The sequence below is a fragment of the Gobio gobio genome (assembly GCF_949357685.1).
Source record: "Gobio gobio genome assembly, chromosome: 17".
Lineage (NCBI taxonomy): Eukaryota > Metazoa > Chordata > Actinopteri > Cypriniformes > Gobionidae > Gobio > Gobio gobio.
In genome coordinates this window covers 40,483,033-40,500,893 of record NC_137110.1, presented here as the reverse complement: position 1 = coordinate 40,500,893, position 17,861 = coordinate 40,483,033, and the positions used below count along the sequence as shown (strand labels likewise).

At 36.7% G+C, this 17,861-nt stretch overlaps 1 protein-coding gene across 1 annotated transcript in view; it reads right to left on the bottom strand.

Annotated features, from left to right (window-relative positions):
- The window catches only part of tmeff2b (transmembrane protein with EGF-like and two follistatin-like domains 2b), a 104,895-nt gene that overhangs the window by 12,124 nt on the left and 74,910 nt on the right, over window positions 1-17,861 (bottom strand). The window contains exon 6 of the mRNA XM_079841092.1: window positions 3,596-3,744. Within this exon, the coding sequence (XP_079697218.1) occupies window positions 3,596-3,744 (149 nt within the window). The remainder of the gene's footprint in view (window positions 1-3,595; window positions 3,745-17,861) is intronic.

Sequence of the window (17,861 nt, the reverse complement as noted above, 5' to 3'; positions counted from 1 at the left end):
GGAGCATCGGTGAATGCTTGAACATTTATTTTAATAGTTGTGTTTGAGTCCCTCAATTGAAAAGATGGATCTCAAAGTCATACTGTCACAGCTCGGTTCAAATATGCAAAATATGCTGGAAAAAAAGAATTTGCAGGACCTGAAGGATTTTTCTGAAGAATGTTGGGCAGTTTAACTGCTCAAGACAAACAAGGGACTCATGAACAACCATCACAAAACACAAAAACAGTTGTGGATCATACAGGTGACGACACAATATTAAGAATCAAGGGTTCATAAACATTTGAACAGGGTCATTTTTATAAATTCAGCAATTTTTTTTGTCTTGTGAACTAAATGTAAACATATTTTATGTTAAAGGGATAGTTCATCCAAAAATGAAAATTAGCCCATGATTTACTCACCCTCAAGTCATCCTAGGTGTATATGATATTCTTCTTTCAGACGGATAAAATCAGAGTTATGATAAAAAAGTCCAGGCTAATCCAAGCATTATTATAGCAGTAATAGTTGCTCTGTTTTTGAAGTCCATAAAAAAATGCACCTGTCCATCGCATAACGTGCTCCATGCGGCTCCGGGGTGTTAATAAAGGCCTTCTGAAGCCAATCGATGTGTTTGTGTAAGAAAAATATCCATATTTAAAACTTTATCCTATAAGTAAAGTTCCAGCCGATTGCTTTCCGTGGAAAAGTGTTGAAATTACCTTCTCGCAATTCAAGATGCGTTCTTGACGTCTGACGAGTGTACCTGGTTGCGTTAGTCTTTCGATCGGCAGAGGCACTTTCAAGACTTTTTCCCATAAATTGAATACAGAAACTGTATTCTTTTAAAATATGGTTATTTTTCTTACACAAACGCATCGATTCACTTCAAAAGGCCTTTATTAACGCCCCGGAGCCGCGTGGAGCACGTTATTTGATGGACAGGTGCATTTTTTACTTCAAAAACAGAGCAACTATTACTGGCATTATAATGCAAGGATTAGCCTGGACTTTTTTAATATAACTCAGGTTTTATTCGTCTGAAAGAAGAATGTCATATACACCTAGGATGACTTAAGGGTGAGTAAATCATGGGCTAATTTTCATTTTTGAGTGAACTAACCCTTTATGTATCTTATTCAGGACAGTACTAAATAAAAAAATAACATGCATTTGGTAAGATCGCTCTTATTTTGTTAAAATTATTCACATTTTCACAGATTCTGCAAGGGGTGTGTAAACTTTTGAGTAAGACTGTATATATATATATATAACCATAAGTATGAACACAGTGGTCTCAAAATCAGGGTTCTGTTCTAAAAACAGAAAACTTTGTATGCGTTTTGGCCATTCATTTACACAACAAACTTTTGAAAACGGAAACCAGATGCGCTTAGTTTTCTTTACAAAGTGGCATCGCCAACTACTGGCCTGGCATGCATATTACAGCGTTTTAGTCGTTTTCAAGCATCCATGTGAATGGATCTTTCGAAGGGCGCAATCGAAGGCTGATTGCGTCACCACGGCTGTCTAAATTAGAAGGACCCTTCAAATGCGGCCTCGAAATGCATCCTTTGTTTCCCGTGAAATGAAGGATACAACAGATGGATCCATCGTGGCTTTGCCAACCCCAGAATTCATTAAGCCAGTGACGACAGGATTTTTTTTTTTAATTGCAGACTTACACTTTTAAACGTAAGTATTGCTTAAGCCGTGGCCTTTGAAGCCTGAGTCCTTCGTATGACGCAGTCTTTGAATTGGGACACAGCCTATATGTGAATATGAATGAAATTTGAGAGCTGTGGGGAAAGGAAAAGTTTCAGCAAATGATTTAATCTTCAATTTCAATCTATTCCTCATAGGCCGCTCTAAAATAATTAGACTTGGCACAAAGAGGCTGAGCAAATGATGGCAGAATCTTATTTTTTAGATGAACTAGCCCTTTTTAAAGACTTTTTAGACTATTTAGCAGCGAGTACGTTTCGTCTAAACGGTGAATAGAAAAATGTGTGTGTGCATGCAAGAGAGCATTTGAAGGGTATTCGTGTAAGTCAATGGAGGGATCAATGCTACAGCAGTGACACCACACCCTCCTCTGTTTACTCAATTAATCACAATCTTTCTTCCTTTCTTTTCTTCTCTCTTTCTCTCACTCTCAAACTCTCTCCTGACACTGTCTGTGAAGCAGGTCACACCACTCTGTCAAACTGTCACACACACTGGGAGGTATCAGGGTACGGTGGCCTGTTGAGGACACATAAAGCAGGCTAGTTCTCCAGAGACTCACTGGTTTCAATATGCTCCTTCACATATGTTTTTCACAAGAGAGGAGAGAGACTGTTTTTAGGGCTATTAACGTCTATGTTTGGTGCGATTTTATTTATTAATCTGTTTAGTTAATTTGAAATTAAACGTAACCAGACTCTAGCTGAACATTTCTTTAAGAAATCTTGAATGTCAAATTTATTTATAAATAGCACTTTTAACAAAAGTAGTCATTTGCAAATTGGAGTAGATCAGAATTTAATTAAAATGCAACATCTATGAGTGAGAAACATTCATATTAATAGCAAAAATCTTTGATTAACATTTTGATTTCTTTCCCTAAATGGGAAACTTGATGTACAAAAATTGTATGTGTTTTAAAAAGAAAAAAATACATTAACCTACACTACCTTTCAAAAGTTTGGTAAGATTTTTTAAATGTTTATGAAAAAAAAGAAGTATCTTGTGCTCAACGTAGCTGTATTTAATTTAATCAAAAATATAGTACAAACCATAATATTGTTAATATTATTACAAATTTAAATTTGAATATATTTAAAATGTAATTTTATTTCTGTGATGGCAAAGCTGAATTTTCAGCATCATTACTCCTTAAGTCACATGATCCTTCAGAAATCATTCTTAATATGCTGATTTGCTGCTCAACATTTCTTCTTATTTTCAATGATGTGCTGCTAAATATTTTTATGAAAACCACAATGCATTTTCAGGGTTGTTTGATGAATAGAAAGTTCAAAAGAACAGTATTTGTTCGAAATAGACATTTTTGTAACAATGTAAAAGTCTATGTCACTTTTTATAAATGTAATGCATCCTTGCTAAAAAAAAAAAAAGCAATTCTTTAAAAAAAAAAATTTTTTATTTGTTTTTTTACAGTAGCAACACTTTTTTACAGTAGCAACACTACAGTACCAACACTTCAGGAACCTTCAGGGAAAGAAATCTGTTTTATATTTATTAATTAATATTGGGCCAATAATGCAAAAAAATGCTGCATAAAAATAACCAAATTTTATACAAATTATCATGGGTCTCTGATTATGACTGAGGCTGGGTCAAATTATCAAATTATGCAGATAATATATATAAAATAAAATGTGATTATTTGAATCCACTAAGCTCTACTAACTATCGCTTGGCTACAGAATGTAGTTATACATATTAAAAACAAAACATATAAAACATAAGCCTTTTAAGAGAGGTGGTGTGTGAGGGGTACCTTTCCTCATAACCTCCTCAGATCAGGAGTCGAATTAAAGTGGTTAGACTGTCAGGCTGGAGCAGAGTAAACACATTTGTGTTGAATAAATTGAGAGTTGAGACTGACCCTTACAATGTCCGAGGTATTTGACCTCAATCCTCTCCTGCTTCTGACACGACACCTCTTTCACCTGGCAGGGGTTGTCATAGGAACGGCCGTCTGATGCACAAACTGGATTAAAACTGATGTGGGAGCAATCAATGTTACACACACACCTACAGAGAGAGAGAGAACAGAGCAGAGTAAATGTTACTGTTCAAACGAGATGGAGATTCATGGGTTTTCTCGTTGTCAAAACGATCCCCGTTCACATGGATCCGCAAAAACAACTAAAAATGCTGTATTACACTGTCAAGCCAGTAGTTGGTGATGACACTTTGTAAAGAAACATACGCGCCTATAGACTATAACCAAGTGGTTACCTTTCGCAGTTTCTCTTGAAGCCAATACGGAAGTGACTTAAACTGCAATGCATCGACTGGCTGCTAGAGACAGGCTCCAGAAGGGAGCAGAATCTCATTGAGCCCCATGTTAAAATGCCCAACTTTACAGCAGAAAAAAACATGTTTACAGCCTGGTACAAATTGTGGTTTTGGTCTATACGGCTAATTTTGCCCTTCATGACAACTGTGAGGGGGTGATTTTTTTTAATAACTCATTCATTTACATTATATAAAGCCTTAAAGTTCTGCATAATTAAGGGCGTGGCCACTTTGAGTGACAGGCGGATTGCCGTTTGTCTGCTTATGTCCCTCCTCTTTGCCCATTTTCTATTATCCGGGAGTGATGTGCGATGACGCGCTGACAAGATGGCAACGGCCAGCTCGTCCCTACTTTACGCTTCAGAACTGCTCTTCAGAATCCTATGGGTGACGTCACGGACACTACGTCCATATTTTTTTTACAGTCTATGCTTATAACACGTAATACGCAATTTTTGCGGCGTCCAAATTCACCTACTTATATTACACCCTAAAAGTATGTACTCTTTTTGTGAATAAAAAGTACATACTTTTGAGTGTGTAGCAGAAGACTAGGCAAGCTTTGGGACATACTACTTTGTCATCTTTAACGGACAGCTCTGTTGCTTAGTTACGTGCATCCTGTCACCGTTTAAACTGCCCTGTCAATCATCTTGTCACAGTTAAAATCCTCCACATTCAATCTAATTTCATTTCCTACCGTTTCAGAGAGAAATGTAATAGCCCGTTGATCTGCCAGTCGTGGGTCTTTCATGCGGAGACTCTCCTCATGTGTTTGCAATTTGAATATAATGATGCATTTAAAAGGTAATGGCCAAACGTATCATTACAAAAGTTCTCAATGCTATTGCAGATGAAATATAATGTGGATAACTTTGAATAAATATTTTTTCGTCAGATTAGATACTGATAATGAATCACTCAAAACCCTTTATTTAAACCTCTCTACATTACCGAATTGGGATACGAATTGGGATGCACCGTTTGCGTTTTCAGGCCCCCTAAACAGCCCAGACAGACTTCCAATCTTAAAAGATAAAAATCTTTCATGAAAGTATTAATTGATTTAAAAAAAAAAAGGTTATGTATTATGAATAAAATTACACTTTATTCATGTCTTCATTTCCATCACATACAACAATTTTATCCCTATGATAAGGTTTTTACAAATGTTACTGTACTTCATTACCAAAAAGACAACAATGTCAGTGTACATACATGATATGAAATATGAGTCATGTGATGTACAGTATTAATAATCCAAAGAAAATTCATAGTGCATATCACTTGTTAACATTTCCAATCAAGTTGTAATTATGTAAAATGTATGCAATATTATTTATGTGAATTTAGGTTACAAAAAAATTTGCTATATAAAATAGTTTATCATTATATCTCTAAAATGTAATTAAAGCTACAAGTAAGCGCGGGGTTGACCTCGTTGCTATGGATGATGTCATCATGCTTACTAACTATGGCCATAGTGATTGGCTGATAGGGGAGGAGGTCTCTGTTAGTGATTTAATTATAAAATATTGCAGAATGAGGTATCATTTTATCATATAAAAAAAAATGTTTTAAAATAAGAATGTTTCCAAATTCAAATAAAGATTTTAAAATAAAATGTTCACCATATTCAAATAAAGATTTTATTTGGAGGGGGGTTTGGGGCTAAATTCTGAGCTTGGAGCCCGCAAACCCTAGCCAAGAAATATAGACGCACCCTAACGGCAGCAAATCTAATTTGCAGCCAGGGTAGTCTAGCAACTCTCCGTTGGCTTGCAAGCTGGATAAAGCAAACTCTGGTCAGGCCAATCACATCGTGTATAGAGTCGGTGGGCGGGATTAACATAATGACGGCAGAGTTGCCGCGGCTACTTGTAAACAAAGAATCTGGCGAACAGCGGTCTTTCGAAACAGCTTTGGCCGCGACTCTGTAAGACTTGCCGTTAAGCTTTTCTTTGAGAAAAGAACAAAGAACGGCACTGAAGTCATTCTTAAAAAAGGAAGATGTGTTCTGAGTTTTGCCGACCAGATACGGCAAAAGTTTAATCTATCAACTAGCTCCGCTTCACCTTTTTCATTTCTCTGGTTGGTTGTAGCGTTATCCTATTGCGTGCAGAGGGACAACCGTTTATCCTGCCCCTCGGATGAGCCCTGCCAATGGTGAGTACCCAGACCCAACATCTTGATGTGGGTCTGGCTATTCAGGCTGCTCGAACACCTCAGACAGCACCCCAAATAGGCTTATTTTACTCTTTTACTCTATCCAATCATTTGTAAGTGTGAACTCATAACAACTGCCACAGGTAATCAAATACACTCTAAAAAAAAAAAGGTTCTATATTGCACCAAAAATGGTTCTTGGCTCGTAATCATAGGGGAACCTTGTTTAGTGCTATATAGCACCAATTTTGGTGCTTCAGTGGTTCTTCAGCGGTTCTTCAGAGGTTCTTCAGCGGTTCTTCAGAGGTTCTTCACCGGTTCTTCAGAGGTTCTTCAGCGGTTCTTCAGTGGTTCTTCAGCGGTTCTTCAGAGGTTCTTCAGCGGTTCTTCAGAGGTTCTTCACCGGTTCTTCAGAGGTTCTTCACCGGTTCTTCAGAGGCTCTTCACCGGTTCTTTGACTAAGGTGCTATATAGCACCTCTGAAGAACCGCTGAAGAACCACTGAAGCACCAAAATTGGTGCTATATAGCACTAAAAAAGGTTCCCCTATGATTACGAGCCTTTTTTTTAGAGTGTATTATTTATTTTATTATTTATTAATTTACTTATTTAATAAATAAATATTAATTTTGGCATTTATGCCTTTTTATTATGATAGGACAGTGAGTTGACAGGAAGCTAAATGGAAGTTAGAAAGGGGAGAAATGTCCACAACAGCTATTAGGATTGTTTGTGATTTGTTCTAAGTGACTTAGGAGTCCTCTTGACTACCTCTAACATTTCACTGATTTAGGAGCTAGTTTTAGCACTAAAATGTTTTTTGGAGTCCTAAAATTAGGACTGACACGCTCATTATTTTTAAGAGTTTCTCCTAAATCGGCAAGTTAAGAGCTACTTTTAGCTTTTAAGATGTTTTGTGAATACGGCCCCTGGTCTACAGAGCCCCTTAAATGGACATGATGGAAAAAAATACAAGATGGGAGGACAAATTATAGGTCAATGCGAACGCAAAAGCATTGCAACCTCATCTATTTATTTTTTTCATCGCCATGTCCTATAGGGGCTCTGTTGATCTGAGATGGTGGAAATGACAGTTGTTCATGAGGGATCAGATGATGTTTATATATCCACTGTTGGGCGTTTTTAGGAGACAAATTTAATGAAGCATGGAGTTTAATTTCTTATAAGTCCACATGGTCAATCATGTTCCCAGAGTCAGAAAAACACAAATTAATAAATCAGATTCACAATACAATTAAAAATATCTGACTTCCTGTTGGTTTTCAGATTTTGCACTAAGAGACTTTTTTGCAGGTATTGGGCTGTTACATGTGTATACCGAATTTCATAGCTGTACGTGGAACGTAGCGAGAGGGGCACTAAGTTAGGTGGCACTGTCGAGCCATTTTGCCACGCCTAATTCTGAATCCCATAACAGACCAACATTTTCGCCACTTCTGACGCGTGTGCAAAGTTTTGTGAGTTTTCGAGCGTGTTTAGGCCCCCAAAAAAACGATTCATTTGGGAGAAGAATAATAATAAATAATAAACGGAGCAATTCCAATAGGGTCCTTACACCATCGGTGCTCGGGCCCTAATAAGAAGGGAATGCTAATTGCACAAACAAATTACAGCAAATCAAATACCAAGGACTTGACAAACATAAAGACGTATTCAAATAACAATTTGTTTCTGAGACATTCAAAGAAATGGGAGAGAAATACTTGGATAAACATATCCAACAACACATCCAACTTATAGGAAATATGTTTCTTTGATTTGCGAGTTTGTGAGACAGATGCATCTATAAAAAGAGGGTTACATCCTGCACCATATTGATGATTTCTGCATCTATTTGCCAAGCAAAGAAACACATTCAAAACATTCCTTTAATATATTATTCTGTTAAAATCTAGTTTTATTCAAGCAATATGTCATGAACTGCTGCTTTAGCAAAGCGAGAGCAGCAATGTCGAGGTAAAAATAAATGTGAGACAACAGATTATTATTTAATAATGGAGTGAACCAAGGATTTTAATGATAACAGTTTCACACTTACTTTTTTAATGACAAAAAGTAATTAAATATATTTTTTTAAAAATCCAAATAAAACTTACAATACTGCTTGAATGTCAGTTCAACACATGAAAAAGAGTAGGTTTCAATAAGTCATATTTTATCAAGACTTTTTCCGTCAAGAGGTGTAAATTAATTTTAATATAATTTTTTTTTAATGTTAATGTTTTTAATTACTGTTTTGTATGAGCTGAATCACAGATGCGACACACTGAACTTGGAAACATTAAAGGGATAATTTACCCAAAAATGAATCATTTACATCATTTACTCACCCTCAAGTTGTTACAAACCTGTATGAATTTCTTTCTTTTGCTGAACACAAAGGAAGATATTTTAAAGAATGTTTGGAATCCCCCCCCCCCCCCCACCCCCCCCAAAAAAATTGAGGGGGAGTCAATGACAGAATTTTAATTTTTGGGTCAACTATCCCTTTAAATTGCAATAAGCAACCATGTTAATAGATAAAATGTACCTACAGAAAGCTTTATTGGATTGTTTTAGAGCACATATGCAATGCCAGGATGTCATCATGTGATGCTTTAATTATGTTATGACGTTATGACCAAAAGATTTGTGGAAATGACTTGCAATTTCCATCACTTTTCCTGATGTTCCAATAAGAGTGCAGGTAAGCACTCACAAATAGATGCGCACAGATTCTTCATTTATTCAAGAATTCTCCAACCGTATCTTTCAGTTTGCTTTGCATTGCTTGTGCAGTTTATCAGTTTATTTATTTATCTAAACACACAGTTCTGCCAGACACCCCATTACTGGAGACTTCTGCTATCCTGGCAGAATGAGCATCGTCTCTGCCTCTCTTGAGATATTTATCTATGTGGATGAACTTCGATATTGCCATCTGTTTGCCTGTGTGGTCTCAGATTAAATATATTCTTTTTTTTTTTGCCAAATTTAGCCTGCCAGTTCTTATGTCTGTTTGCGTCTTTATGGATATGTTTGCACGTACAGAAGAGTCCAAATATCAGAGACCACTAGTGAAGATGGAACTATTCAAAGTTGTAAATATAAACTGAAAAACGTAAAATGTTTTCAAGAAATGAAACAAAAATTGACATGTTGCCATGGCAACTAATTAAAATAAAATGTGAAATTGAATACAGTATATAAAAAAAGTTGCCTTAAATTAAGTACAATCAACTTGGATGTTTAAGTCATTTCAACTTAAATTGTAACTTTAACTTAAAAAGTTGATGAGTAAAAGCATGTAAAACATGTTGTCATAACTTTTTGATCATCATTTTTACAGTGTAACAAAAAAATGCTAAACGTTAAACTAAAATGACTGAATAATTGTATATCAAATTAATATCAATTAATAGAGTAGCAGTGTATAAATAATACTAAAATAATGCTGATTTACATAGCGGGGTATGTTTTTAATGACCCTACAAATTCAATTAAACCATCAAAATATGAGGGAAATATTTTATATTTATTGTTATATAAAAATTGTTTTATGATTATTATTTTATACATGAGGGGGAAAACAAAACACAAAACTTGGTTAAGGTTTTTATCAGATAAAATTATTTGTCAAAAAAGGCAAACCACAGCTACAGGTTGCTTATAAGCAAAAATAAAATAAAAATGCTTACAAAAAAAATAAAAGCTCACAGGAAAAAGCATACATTGACTACAACATAATCAGTTATTAATATTTTGTTGGTTCTCGTTTTTTTCATTTGTTCACAATTTCTTTGTATGACAGCCTGGCCAAAAGTGATGTCTGCACAATTTGGCATGTTTCATTGCGTTATTACAAATAAAAATTAGACTCCAAGCCGAACTATGCAATATGCTTACAAAATCTTTAACAAATTTTACATTTTTTAATTAGTCAGTTTTCTCTTAGGCCGAACTTATGTATGGAAGATTTTTTTCCGCCACAGAATAAAACATTTTAAAAGATAATTGCCAATTTTTATCTCACAACTGTGAGTTTACATCTCGCAATTCTGACTTTTCCCCTCAGAATTGCGTGATATAAAGTCAGAATTGCTTCCATACTTATGGCCACTACAGCATGTGTAAAAAAAAAAAAAAAAGAAACATCTTGACATAAAATGTTAAAATTTACATTTTAACATTTTATGTCAAGATGTTTCTTTGGTTGAATACTAAAATACTAAAATTACTTGTTTTCTTGGTATAATATTTTCAAGATGTAATCTTTGTTTGAATTCCAGATGTGGTTTCAGGCTTTTGTACCAAACTGTTTGAACTCATAACATTGAATATAAAAGAATCAAATAACTTTATATATAGTTATATTGCTAGTTAATAAGATGAAAGTGTGTGTGCGCGTGTGTCTGTCTGTCTGTCTTTGGGAAGTATATAACTAGCACCATACAGGCAACACTTTTACAAATTCTTAGAGAGAGAGAGAGAACGAGAAAAAGCTCTTAGACCACATACATTTGTTGGACATTATCTGTGTAATATATTTACTGTCGAGCACTTCATCTCGGAGTCTGGTATTGATTTATAAAACCCCTCTGTAATATTTCTAATCCCTCCATATATGCCCAGAGGATAACAGACCAGACCTGGCAGCATTTGGCAAGACATACACAAGACAAAGCAACATGAACCATGTCTGACTCTCACTCATCCACACTTATGTTCTCACACAACCATTTGACACAAAACACGCACATGCAGGCACGCACACAAGATGTGATTCTTCCAACAGCATGCTTTGAAGCAGATTTTGCATTTCCACTGAGCTGAATTAAATGTGATTAGAGAGTATGAATTGATTACTGTTGGCTTGAGCTGGATTTCTATGCTATAGGACCAGGCCGCATCAATGCGCGCAGATGTAGCTGCTAATTGGCTATCAGACACAACACGCACATACAAATAGATTCTATGGGGAATGAAAGGTAAGGATGGAGAGAAAGAGAGAGTGATGGAGAGAGAGGACTTCTATAACGTCTGGAATTACAGCTCTGCAAATCAATCTAGCACACTCACTGTTCGCTGTGGCTGATGGAAACTATATTTTCTCATTTTTCACAGCTTTCCAAAAATATAATTGATGAAAGCAACTTAGGAAGGATCAGTAGGGATTTCATGACTCTCAAAGATATACTTAATCTCATGGAATTGGAGCAGCTATATTTGGTTTAACGATTCCCTGCATATTAAACCACAAAAATCTACAGCGACTGTAACACACAAACATTTTCGAACAGGCCATGTTCTATTCATCCGTAGCTTTTTCACTCTCTTTTCAAGTCTGTTAGTCATATTTTCTTAGACCAAAACAAATCACAACCATTTTTTTCTTAGTTTTACTTTTTAGGTTTTTTCTTTTTTTGTAATCAGTTATGTACAGTAGGGTTTTATGTTACATTTAATGTTAATAAATTAAAGTTTATTGCATTTTTTCAATTTGTGTGTTACCATGATGATATTTAGTGTTTGTGTGAATGACACTGTGTACCTTCCATATATTAGTATTGTCCTCCTAAAAGCTGCTTGTGATGAGCTTTGATTCGTCACGTGACTCTCATCACCACTGTGATTGGTGGTTGTCAGGATATATAAGGGGTGGTGAACTCCGTTCCTGGAGAGCCACAGTTCTGCCGATTTTTGCTTCAACCCTAATCAAACATAACTGAACAAGTTAGATCTGAATGGTTACTAGGAAGCTACAGGCTGGTGAGTTTTATCAGGGTTGGAGCTGAACTTTGCAGGACTGAGGCTCTCCAGAACCAGAGTTCGCCACCCCTGGTATATATAAAAGGTACATAACAAATAACAGGTACAATATTTCATTAGGTTGGTAATTTAACATTATTTCAGTTAATGAAATACGGTTATTTACTGTAAATCTAACTTAAATCTGTAAACCCTAAAATGTTTTTTTACCGTAAATTTTACGGGGATTTTTTTTTACAGTGATGCCTCCAGAGCAAGACATTGATGAATAGTTATACATCATTACACCATAGGCAGTTGCCGTTCAGTCACTTAACGGTGGACATTTGCGTTGTGTCAAAAGCAACCCATTGATGCTGTCTACACTGGATACAGTGAGTATACAGATGCGTGTTCAGTTTCAGACATACTCCACACGCTTGAGTCTGCCGACAACAGGACAAATGGAAGAGTGAAAGAATGTTCCCTTTGTCATGTCCAGTTTAAACAGCTCATTAGCTTCTCTGTAAAGACTTCAGAAGGATCCCAGCATTCAAAAGCATTTTAATGCATGTCGGAGAATTATAAGTTAGTTCGGAGCATTTTGTTTTATAAACGAGGCACAGTTAGCATGACAAGCCAGACCCACATCAAGATGTTGGGTCTGGGAACACACCATTGGCAGGCCTCAATCTGAGAGGCGGAAAAAACGGTTGTCTTTCAAATTCCCTCTGCACGCAATAGGATAGCGCTACAACCAACCAGAGCAACAAAGAAGATGAAGCGGAGCTAGTTGATAGATTAAACTTTGCCGTATCCGGTCGGCAAAACTCAGAACACATCTTCCTTTCTTAAAGGGTTAGTTCACCCAAAAAAATATGACGTAGCGCCGGCGTTCGGGAATCCATGAAATACACACTTAAGCCCCATTTTGAGCACTACGCCGAGACCTAAAGCACGATCAATGTAGAATCCAACAGCTTAGACACGCGCGTCTTCCTCTGCTCGTAAACAAATAGCTTCTGGGTCATATGTCCGAATGCCGGATCTGCGTCATATTCTCGCGCATGCGTCGTGGAGGCATACACGGAAGTCGAGAACAAGTTGGATAAAGGTGTTATTTTGATTTTTTTTTGCGCACAAAAACTATTGTCGTCGCATCGTAAAATTATTGTAGAGCCACTGTGGTGAGATACTGTGGCGTTACTTTGTAACGACGTTTTAAGTGCCTTTCATGGAAGTGTCAATGTACTGAATGCCAATGGAGGCCTGTCTGAAGCCTTTCTCAGCCATCAGCTTTCAACTAAAATATCTTCATTTGTGTTCCGAATATGAACGGAGGTCTTACGGGTGTCCAACGACATGAGGGTGAGTAATTAGTGACATAATTTTCATTTTTGGGTGAACTAACCCTTTAATAATGACTTCAGTGCCGTTCTTTTCTCAAAGAAAAGCTTAACTCCAAGTCTTTTAGAGTCACGGCCAAAGCCGATTCGAAAGACCGCTGTTCGCAATGGAGAGTGGCCAGACCATAGATATCCATAATAAATCCTTTATTATGGATATCTATGGGCCAGACTCTATGTACAAATGAAATGTACAGGAGTCTGGTAAGACCAGGCTAAGTGTAATGGAGAGTTCGCAAAGAAACTTTAGTTGAAAGATGAATCAGCAACTGTTTTTGCGGATATTTGTGCAAAAAACTCTGCTAAAATTATAAGTGAACTTAAAAACAGAAAAATTAAATGTATATACATATTAAAATTAAAAATCGATGTCATGACCCCTTTATAACAGTTGTGCTACTTAAAGACTGCATGTGGTGAAAATAAAGTTTTTAATATTTATATGTCTATGTGGTGTTTTTAATATGCTTTAAGTAAAACCATGTGCAAATTCATAAGTCTTCACCATTGCTGATCAATTTCTTATGCTGGTGTTTCTTACGTCACAAACTACCTTGTAACCAATCATGTCAACGTGTGGGCAGGCTTTAGCATATCATTAACTATGCTCTGATGCAGGGGAGTCTCAAGAGAAGCCAGGTTATCTCTGTTTATTTTTCTGTTGATATGAAAAGTCGCATACATTTAGCAATATAGCGGATTAATTTTATGATGTATATTACAATGTTATGATGAACTATATGCCTTTCTCCACTGACGTTCTAAGTTGTTCAAAGTTTTTTTGGTTTGTGCAACATTAGCTACACATTATCAGCTGTTTGATAACGTAGTCAAGCAAAAGTCTTATCGTATTAATTACCGTTATGTGTCCGACATTGAGGAGAGCGATAAAACGCATTACCATTCTGCCACATCAGCTTGTTTACAAGCCTGTATAATTCATTCTTCCATTTCTTCAAACATATATGGCTAAATTAAGTATTTCCACTTGCCATTGTGCAGCGTTTACTAGAGTAAAGTTGAGTGAGTGAGTCGCTGAGTTGTTGTGAGGCGGGGCTAATTTGCATATTCATGGTATCTCGTATACTAAATGAAGAAAAGGTGTACAGTTACATTCAAGCTATTTTGAGGCGTGAATAAAAAAAATTCCACAGAAAAAAAAAACATTTAAATATGTCATTTTGGTGATCAAAGATGACGATTTTTGACTACAGGGGGGCTTTAATATTTTTGTGGAAACCACAAAAAAGTTTAAAAATCTGTGAAAAAGAAGCAGAACTTGTGTACCTGAAACAAAAAAAGACAGAAAAAAAGAGCATCTTCCAGCGTAATCAGCAGAATGAGGGAGAATTGTGACTGCAGAAGAATAAGCCTCTGATTTCACAGTGAAAAATTGAGCTGCTGTTCCTACATGTAATTGGCAGGTGTGGCACAGATCTTTTGGTAGTGCTGCTAAATGACATTATCTTTGGTCAGTAATGGAAAAGTAAAAAAGAGTAAAAAATCATATTCTTTTTTTACATTTTTTTTAATAATGGTTTTGTAATTCCTGTCACTTTCCATGACATTTCTAAATCATTAGAGGCACAGACCCCATGCTTTTGTAGTGAGAACTATTTGATATGTTAGATAAACTATTCTCTAACATAAAATTTACCTTGAATAAAAAAGTAATATCATCATTTTGACATATGAATAATTTATATTCAATTCACTGCATTAAATTAAACAATTTTTAGTAAATTACATAATTTCACGTTTTATACAATTTGTAGTTGACTGCACTGAGCAAACAAATATATTTCTAATATAATTGCAAATATTCCGCCTTGTTGGCAGAGGCTATTTACATCACCAATATCGGATTGAGCCAGACAAAATTACAAAAGACATTTACTGATAACAGGATGGCGTTTAAAGGAAGGCGGGTGGCATTATCCGCCTTTTTCCGAACTCATTTTCCACCCTTTTACCATTGCATATCAACTCAGAATAGTGTTTATTTTCAAAAATTACGAAATTATTAATAAAATTAAATAAAGATATTTAATAGTGGGAATAAGTGTTTATCGGGATGAACATGCAACGAGAGTCAAGCCTGTATTCTGTTACCTGTAACCATAGCGACAGCGACAGAAGCTTCAATGCAAACACGCTAGCCGGACCCTATAACTGTGCGTTCACACCGCCACCGACGAGAGCGTCAAAATTCGCTCTGGCTGCCCTGCCAACAATGCTGAGGAAAGATTTGCGGATGCTCTGACGAAGATCGAATGCTTGGTCTTTTTTTAAACTTTATTTAAAGGGTTCGCAAAGCAAACAAGCATTTTTATTGACATTTATGCAGACTGACCACAAGTAGGGTATAAGTTAACCTCATGAAATCTTTTATATGTGAAAGTTTAAAAAAATTGATCGATGGAAAGAACTTAACAATTATAGATACATGTTTGCTAACGAAATAAACCAATTGAAAGCCATTTGTGTGGTGTGGCTTTTGTGTTCATGGTTAAGTGCTAGTCTAGTTTCAACATGCCGTTTACTAGCCTCCAATTAGCCGTCCTTAATGGATTGGTTCACTTCAAAATGAAAATTTTCTGATAATTTACTCACCCCCATGCCATCCAAGATGTTCATGTCTTTCTTTCTTCAGTGGAAAAGAAATTACGTTTTTTGAGGAAAACAAAATGGTCTTCAATGGCAACCAAAATGTTGAAGGTCCAAATCAATGCAGTTTCAATGGAAGGGCTTCAGATGCTCTGCACGATCCCAGCCAAGACATAGGGTATTATCTAGCCAAACCATCGGTCATTTTCACCGACACATCACGGAGTGTGCAATCACGTCGGAAAGGTCACCCTAGACGTAGGAAGAAGTACCGCCCCTGTGTTTACAAAGCGCGCATGCGAAGACTAATACAAACGTCCTTTAGCAAAAAAAGTAAAGCAACGATGTCGGGCGATTTTTTTAAGTTGAAGATGGAGTGTTTTTTGGTAAAGGGCGTTTGTCTTAATCTTCGCACGTTCGCTTGGGGCGATGCTTCCGCCTACGTCTGCCGTGACCTTTCCGACGTGATTACGCAATCCGTGGCACGTCGCACAGCTGCGCAAGATGACCAATTTAGGTTAAAAAGTATACAAATTTATATTTTTACTTGAAAATGAATGATGGTTTGGCTAGATAAGACCCTATTCCTCGGCTGGGATCATGCAGAGCCTCTTAAAATTTTCATTTTAAAGTGAACTTATCCTTTAATTAACATTTATTTGTGTGCAGCCTACATTACAATAACTGTCATGGTTGAAGTGTAGCCTTAATAGCCTGGTCTTACCAGACTCTCGTACATTTAATTTCATTTGTACAGTGAGTCTGGCCACTCTCCATTGACAAGCGTTTACTTCCTTGAAGGCGGGTACTCTGTTGAAGTCTAAAACTATTGGATCTGCTCAGAGTCACTCAGATCTGCCATAACCAATCGCTAACGTTTGGTCGTGACGTATATCATGTGCCGTTCGGCCTCTGTTTCTCACATGGAAGTCTGTAAAAATAACTGGTCAGATTGTGAACGCCACCTCAGTGATAAAACCTTTTGTATTCGGATTTTGATTTATTCACAGTGGAGGGGAGAGTTTTGTGATCGGGAATGCGCTGCTCTCGTGGTCCGTAACATGATTGTATATGCGGTAAATAAAATGTCATATGATAAGAATAAATGCTGCCGTAAATAATGGCCCAATTCAAATGTTTATGTGCTTTTCTTCTTTTTATTTTTTGAGTGGTGATGAAATATATTGCTCTTGTAAACACTTGCCAGCATTTAAAGAAATACTAGTCTAGACATGCATCCAAATTACAGCGCACGCAACCGCACGGTGCTCTGCAGTGGTCAAAAGGGTTATATTCTGGTCAAAGATATAGATATAGAAAACTCAGAGATGTGGATTCGGAGAGCAATTAAATTACCACACGACCATGGTGTTTGTCTAAAACAGTAGGTAATTCGGCCGGGTATTTTTACGTGGGTGGTGGGAGACGGACGACAATAAAATCACTGACTAGCCCCTGTCAATGATGACAATACCTTCCGACCGCACGAGAAACAATTACCGGCCGAATAGGGCTTCAGCAACTCCTTCGCCACTAACGGAGTGAGCTGGAAAATCAAACTTTTCTCCGCCGCCATTACTGAACTACAACTCAAACTAGCGCACAACATCAACGCCATCGTTCTCAGCCACTCCCTCTGTTCGCTGATTGGGCCGGTAAAAAATTGTTCAGAGAAAACCTAAGCACGTACAGCAGTCCCAGACGGAGTACTGAAGGAAAATGAAAATTGAGTGGAAGTACGTAGGAGGGCGGAGCCAGGCTATAGCCTTAATGCAATTGGTCAAATCTGTGTTGTTTTGAGTAAATGAACTGCATTCCCGCTGAAAAACAAGCGTTCTAGCATGAAAATGTTGCCTATAAATAGTGTTGCGCACCTTCTTATCAAACCCCCCACAGCAATGATCAACCTCTCCTCCATTTTGC